Below are 7,500 nucleotides of genomic sequence, written 5' to 3'. Positions count from 1 at the left end.
TGGGGGCGGGGGACGAGTGACCTAGTTTCCCCCCAACTCCCCACACCTCTGCCTTCATTAATTTTCTTGTGTCTCACCTGGTGTCGCCGTCGCTGCCGCTGCTGTCGTCACCACCACCACCACCACCACCTTCCCTACCACCACCGCCGCCGCCGCCGCCGCTTTCATCATCATCGTATAATTTATGAGTGGATTGGACGGGGGCATGATTTGTGCGTTTGTGTTTGTCTCATGTGTGTTTAGATTGTGAAGTTTGAGTGTGTACGTTTTGAGTGTAAGTGTGTGCGTGGGTGTGGGGTGAGGGGTGAGATGCGAGGGCGGCCCGGCAGGTGTGAAGGACCTCGACGTATGATTATTTACAGCGGGTTGTGGCGGGCGGGCGGGCGGGCGGCGGGGCTGGCAGAGACGGCCTTCAGCCACTATTGATCGCGTCGCTACTGCCCACTTCCTCCGGCAGGGCAGCGTACTACAGCGTGGGCTCTGCCGCCGGTATGCCCCCAACCCTCCCCCACCCCCGCCCTGCCCGCCTCGCCCCCGCCCTTTGCCCGCAGCATGCCAGGGACACCGGGCACTCGGGTCGCCAACATTAGTGTGCGCCAAAATGGGGTCACCCGAGGCTTGGAGGCCGTTCATTGTCGGTCTGCAGCCACCCCTCTCCGACTCTCCTTGTCTCTCTGCCTCTCCCTCCCTTTCTGTCTGCCTCTTCCCTCCGCCTCCCTCAGCACAAGGAGCTATAACACCTCTGCCGAGCCTCCACAGTATGACAAAGGCATTCTCTCTCTCTCTCTCTCTCTCTCTCTCTCTCTCTCTCTCTCTCTCTCTCTCTCTCTCTCTCTCTCTCTCTCTCTCTCTCTCTCTCTCTCTCTCTCTCTCTCTCTCTCTCTCTCTCTCTCTCTCTCTCTCTCTCTCTCGGCCCCCCCCAGCAGGCCAGCCAGCTTGGAGGTGCAGACAACTGGCGTCCCCCCTTCCCCTCTCCCTATCCGTCACGGTGCGGGATGCGCATTCACCAGGGCTACGGGCTGGGAGTGCCATGCTGGTGCGTGAGGCAAGCAGGGCCTCGCTCCCCCCGCCTGGCGTGGCATAAAGGTCACCGCGGGTTAAGCTGGCTGGGTCGCGCCGCAGTATCCTCCATTCCACCTCGCCGGACTCGAAAATGCGGCTGCCATATTGCAAGCATGCTGGGCTGGTTCGCTCCGTGTCTGGGGTTAGGTCTGATTAGTGTTTTGGTGAGGTAGATCACGTTCTTCCTGCTCGATGCCATAACTTGACTACAAACTGTCGCTGGTGTTGTCTCGAAAGGCGTGGGTGAGGTGCAAACTTGGCCACCTTTGTTTACTGGGGTTGTATTGTCTGGCCTGTTGCTAAGGGGTGCTGGGGCTTGGAAAAGAGACTCCTTCAAGCACTGCAAGTATTGTATTACGAGCAAGGGAGAAGACACACGAGGAAGGGGACTAAGTGGGTGATGTGTGATGTGTGCTGGTGGGTGTGTGGGAGTTATTGATGATGTCCTGACATGTCTATGTTGTATTGCAGGGCAGCAGCAGGTGGGGGAGCAGGAGCTGGCCACCAAGATGCTACAGATCCAAAGCAAGAGGTTCTACATAGACGTCAAACAGAACAGACGTGGCAGGTTCATGAAGGTGGCAGAGGTGAGTGTCCTGAAGCAGCTGGAGGGAAGTACTCGTACTCACACCCTCCTATGCTCCCCATTACTCATGAACAAGTAGACCATAAGAAAGTGAATATAAGGAAGATACATGAGGAAACTTTGATAGGGAAAAATGGGAAGGATGGAAATCAGGTCATGGGGGAATTTATACTTGCTTTTTTTTTTTTTTTTTTTTTTTTTTCTTCACTGTGGACAACTAAAACTACATGCAATAATAGGAAGATTCACGAGGAAAGTTTCTGGACTGGTGAGGAGGGAGAACAGGTTATGGAGAAGTACTGTACATGGAAGAGTGGTCTTGCTCTCATCCCTCAGTAACATGACGCAGCAGATTCATCAAATATTTTTACTCTACCAATTTGCAAGTAAAACTAGGAACTGTGCCCTAATTCTCAAAGCAGACCAAAGTAACCAATGCATGGATAGTACATGAGAGGAATTCACTGAGCTGCTCGGCTCAGTATCACCAAAATGGGGGTGCAGTAGTGGCATTTCATACTTTGCCCTTATAACAGATAACAATGGAGAGGTAACAATAAAGTTTTCATGACGTAACATAAGAATGCTTCAAAATAAGGGAGTAAGAGAAACATCATCCCAGAGTAACATGGTTATAGATTAAAGTGGACATTAACAATAACATTACCATAAGTTACATTGGAAATAAATCAAAGTGAGGCATTAGAAGTAACATTTTCCTAGGTAACATTGGAAATAGGTCAGTGAGACTGTAACATAAATACCATCCTAGAGCAACGTAAAATTATGATTGTAGGTTAAAATAAGGTTAAAATAAGGCATTGACAGTAACATAATCCTAGGTAATATTATAAATAAGTCAAAACAAGGCAGTAAGAGTAGCATTATCATGGAAAAGGTAGCAAAGTGTCAGAGTATGGGCAGTAAGATAAACACCACACAAGATAATACAAATATGTCAAGATAAGAGAATATACTGTAACATCTTCATATTACAGTAATGGAGTCAGGTTAAAATAGGAGAAGTAGCATTAATACCATTAAAGATACCACATAGGTCAGGAAAGTCATGCACACAAAGAAATAGGAAAATTAACCTTGATTTTTTTTATACAAGTGGTCACTCACATATGAACCAGACTGTGTGTGTGTGTGTGTGTGTGTGTTTCTGGTGCCTCAGTTCTGACCAGTGTAGAAAAAAAAATACTAACCTTGATTTCTGTACAAGTGGTGATATGCTGGATGTCATGTTAAGACCAGGCACTGTAGGAGATGGGAGATTGGAAATGGGAGTGTGTATGTGTGTTTCTGGTGGCTCAACTCTAACGTGTAGGGAATGTAGGGAGAGAGAGAGAGAGAGAGAGAGAGAGAGAGCGAAAGTGTATAGGGGAAGTATCAAGTCATTTGTATAGTAACCAGGTGCTGTGTGTGTGTGTGTGTGTGTGTGTGTGTGTGTGTGTGTGTGTGTGTGTGTGTGTGTGTGTGTGTGTGTGTGTGTGTGTGTGTGTGTGTGTGTGTGTGTGTGTGTGTGTGTTACTGATACCTCAACATTGCTGTTTGTTGCAGATCGGTGCTGACGGCAGAAGAAACCAAGTGTTCCTCGCCCTCTCCACAGCGGCAGAGTTCCGGGATCATTTATCGCTATTTAGTGATTTTTATGCTAATTTAGGTGAGTTGGTCTTTGTAGGGATAGTGACTGTTTGGATTGATTAGGTGTTGGTACCTATTATTATTATTATTATTATTATTATTATTATTATTATTATTATTATTATTATCGCTACTGCTGATGCTACTTTTACTACTACTACTACTACTACTACTACTACTACTACTACTACTACTACTACTACTACTACTACTACTACTACTACTACCATTATCATCAAATGTCATGTTCAACAATGGATGTTATTAATATATTTTATCTTTATAATTATGATCTGGTGGTCCATTTGCTTCTCATTGCATTTTTCTCTCCTGATTTTTACTTTGGAGAAGATTTTAACGCTCCAGAATAAATTTTAAGATGAACTTGTATAGTTTTGACTTTGGTGATATGTAGAAATATTATTGGCTTGTATATTTTTTTTATAACCTATGAACTCTTATTGTTGTTAATTGTATGTGCTTGAATGTTCATGTAAGTATTCTTCTCCTCTGATGTTTAGCATAGCTTCTGTGGATATGTGTTTGCCACAGTCATAACCTTTCAACTCTTCCAATTTATACGTTGATCAATTCCTGACATTTGTTACTGATTATTCCCTTTATCTTGCTTTTTCTTGCTTCCCAAACACATTTCTTTGGTGTTCTCTTGTATGCACTTCTTTCTCCCTCTACATCTTTATCATCTTCCATCTTGTATTCTCTTCCATCTCTTATTTCTCCACATTCAAAATACTCTTCAGCATTTGCATTTCCATTCACTTTCTTGCATTCATCCTTTAGCATTTCAGTCTACTTGTATTCTTCACTCTTCCTTTCATCTCAAAAACCTTTGAACCTTCGTGCTCTATTCATTCCCTTTCTGCATTTCCATCTGTCTGCCCTTTGCTGATCCCTCAATTTCTTCATCTCCAAACCTTTGAATCCCAAGCCTCTCTTCCCCTATCTCCTCCTCTCCTTCATTCCCTTTCAACACCATCTCTCTTGTTTATCTTTCACTGATCTCTTAACCATGTGTACTGATGAAGACTCCTCAAGATGCCAATAATTTTTGCCATTAGTTCAGGATGCTTTTTCCATTTTTTTCAAGTAGATTGCAAGACGTATTTTTCTGTAATTGATGTAGAAGAGAAGCATCCATGGAAGTTAGTGTGTTACAGTACTTTCTAATTGTCTAGTTCCCCGGTCAGGTCCACCAAACCCCGACACTTTACCAGAGGACGGCAAACTCAAGTCCGAGACCATGGTGAAGGACAACAGAAGGTACTACTTGGACCTGAAGGAGAATTCCAGAGGGCGCTTCCTTAGGGTGAGTTGTGTATGTGTCTTTATAATGGGTTGGTTGTGTTTAGGTTAATTTGTTTCTTAACCATTTTCATGTTCATTATATTTGTCAAGTAGAACATTGACCTCCAGAATCTCTTGACATCTTCAATTATTTTAAAGTTTTAGTCTATTTTTACCTGTGCTTTAGTTTATTCTTTAATATTGATTTTTTTTTTTTTTTTTTTTTTTGAAGCCACACTACATATTATATTGTATATATGCTATTTTTGTGCATTTGTGGCAGCTAACTTTATCATCCCTCTGTCATCTTCATCCTACATCCTCAGAAGTTTCTCAACTGAAAAATTCCTCACAGCTTCCTTTCCTTTGCATGATCCAGTTCAGTGACCACTCTCTCCCCCTCCAGGTATCACAGACAATAGCCCGGGGTGGGCCGAGGTGCCAGATCGCCATCCCCGCTCAGGGCATGATAGAGTTCCGTGATGCCCTGCAGGAGTTGCTCGATGAGTTTGGTACAGATGATGGAGGCTACAAAGGGGAACTGCCTGAAGGCCGCCACATGCGAGTAGAGAACAAGAACTTTTATTTTGACATAGGCCAGAATAACAGGGGAATTTATATGCGTATATCTGAGGTGAGTGACATTTGTCTTTCTGTCTGTCTATGTAAACTGTCCCACTTGCAAAAGTTCAGAGGTAACAAATAGATCAAATATTCTTATGTACATAAAGAATTCAGAGTGATGCATCAATACAAAGAAACAGACAAGTCAGGAAACAATATTGAGATTTGCTTTGTTATTTACATTCAAATAAGGTTTCAATGTGTAGGTAGTCGTAAGAATATTAAAGATCATGTATCAACAACCTACAATCATACAATCATAGGCTTTACAATCATAGGCTTTGAATCTGCTGTTCATTGGCAGTCCCTCCAAGCATGACTGGCAAAATTCCCTCAGGCTAACTTTTCCATGCATTTTTCTCATTTGTGCTGCATCATGCCTCTTCTATCTGTATTTATAACTTCACACCTTTTCCCTTGTCACATTAAAATAATTACCAGCCCCACTTCTTAAATAGATAATGCTCTCAGCTTGGCAAGTTATTTTTTCCATATTTGTGATGTACAGTGACAAAAGAACCACTGAAACATCAGGAGTTGGACACAATTAGGGAAATTTTTTATTTGCTAACTGTACTTCATCATAACCTCTTTCAGTTTATTCCTTCTGTTACATTACATGATCTTCATAAGCACATCACCAGTTTCCTCACTCATCCAGTCTTTGCTTGCACATTAGATTGATACTTAATAAACTTGTGCCATTATAAGAAATTTACTTGAGTGGAAATGCACAGAGAAAACAGCTTTGGCCCAGCAGCACATTCAAAACATCCTACAAGTATCAATCAGCTTCACATCCTTTCACTCCCACACTTACTAAAGAGCATGATTCATTACTGAATGACCTTAAGGAGATGCTTCAACAAGTTTTAAAGTAAGATAAAAGATTGTGGAGTTGCATCGCTGTACTGTTTTGTGCCATCTGTGGTGCTCTGACCTGGGCTTTCCTGTGTTGCAGGTCAAGACCAACTTCAGGACTGCCATCACTATCCCTGAGAAATCCTGGTCAAGGTTTCGAGACATATTTGCAGACTATGTAGACAAAATGAAGGATGGTGGAGAGAAGGGACCCAGTGAGAGTAATAAATGAGTGGCGTGGCAGTGCTAGGTACACTAAAGGATTGACTGGTGAGATGCCCGGCCTGTGGGGACGGCCACTGGTGCCGGCCGCTACCTCTGTGGAGCCCTGGCCCTTGTCTGGCCCTCCTCCTGGCCAGCTCCTGCTCCCACCACAAACTGCCAAGCTCCTCCCAGTCAAAACTTGTATAAAGTGTAAAGAAAAGTCTATAACCAGAGTCGTATATTGTATAGCTTACGGACACCTTGCGGCCACCAGTGAGAATGGAAAATCTGGGACTTCTGTTGTCAGAAGGAAAGAGATTAATTGTCCTTGGTAGACTTCCACAGACATAGAAAATGGACTTATAGGCGAATAAATGTAAGTGATTCACGTAATGATCTAGAAGACTCTGTGTCACGCTGGGCGGCACGTGGCGCCGCCTGCCACACATGCAGCATCACATGGACTTGCCACATGGGCTTTTTCACATGGCTGCCAGTGAGTCATGGGCAAACTTGGGGTGCGGAGGCTCTCGGCCCAAACGGGTGAGGCTCGCAGCAGACTACACAGACAGTTGCCCGTGAAAGTCGTGGTAATTTGTCAAACTGTTGATGCTACAGTGTGAGGCCACACCAGGCCGGTGCCCATTGCGCAGTGTGGTGGAGACAAGCCTTGGAGTGATGCCCCGCTGCCCGCCCACACACCTGCTGTGCCACACCCTTCAGAGGCACTGGCCTGCATTGCCATGGCCAGAGTGCCAGGTGGGAGGGGCAGGACAGGTGTGTTGGGGCGGGTGGTGGTCCTGTGCCGCCGTCCCACCGCGGACTGACCTCACCAGCCACTGCCACCAGTTGTCATGTTGTCTTTCATCGCCACTACCCAACCTAGAAGCAGATGGCGTCCCAGCAGGAGAAACGATGCAGCACCCGCGGAGAGCCAGCCCGACGGGGCAGGGACGGTGCGCGTTGCATGTCCTCCCCAGAGGTGGCCTACATACGACGTCCGGTGGCCAGACCAAGTGGCAAAGTACCGTCCTGTCCCCCCGTGCTGCCTGCCTGCCTTGCTGGACGACCCTCAAGCCTCCATAGGCTCCCACCCAACTTGCCAACAGTGCCCTGCCCTGGCCCCGGCCTGGCCCCCTCCTCCCCTGCCAGCCAGACATTCTGCAGCTCTTAGGAGTGTTGGCATGGACGTCCCTGGTAACCTGTCC

The 7,500-nt window shown here is 45.6% G+C and overlaps 1 protein-coding gene across 24 annotated transcripts in view; it reads left to right on the top strand.

Moving 5' to 3' along the window:
* Positions 1 to 7,500, top strand: part of LOC135114746 (transcriptional activator protein Pur-beta-like) — a 113,958-nt gene that overhangs the window by 102,754 nt on the left and 3,704 nt on the right. For 11 of the 24 annotated variants that reach the window (XM_064030764.1, XM_064030754.1, XM_064030758.1 and 8 more), the window contains 5 exons: positions 1,534 to 1,649; positions 3,215 to 3,317; positions 4,495 to 4,634; positions 5,010 to 5,237; positions 6,189 to 7,500. The exon at positions 6,189 to 7,500 is cut by the window's right edge and continues 3,704 nt beyond it. In XM_064030764.1, the coding sequence (XP_063886834.1) occupies positions 1,534 to 1,649; positions 3,215 to 3,317; positions 4,495 to 4,634; positions 5,010 to 5,237; positions 6,189 to 6,320 (719 nt within the window). In that variant the 3' untranslated portion in view covers positions 6,321 to 7,500. The remainder of the gene's footprint in view (positions 1 to 1,533; positions 1,650 to 3,214; positions 3,318 to 4,494; positions 4,635 to 5,009; positions 5,238 to 6,188) is intronic. The other 13 variants (XM_064030768.1, XM_064030763.1, XM_064030750.1 and 10 more) reach the window with 3 other exon arrangements.

Source organism: Scylla paramamosain, chromosome 28 (genome assembly GCF_035594125.1).
Source record: "Scylla paramamosain isolate STU-SP2022 chromosome 28, ASM3559412v1, whole genome shotgun sequence".
NCBI lineage: Eukaryota > Metazoa > Arthropoda > Malacostraca > Decapoda > Portunidae > Scylla > Scylla paramamosain.
Note: the sequence above shows the minus strand (reverse complement) of the source record. Positions and strands in the feature narration are given on the sequence as shown.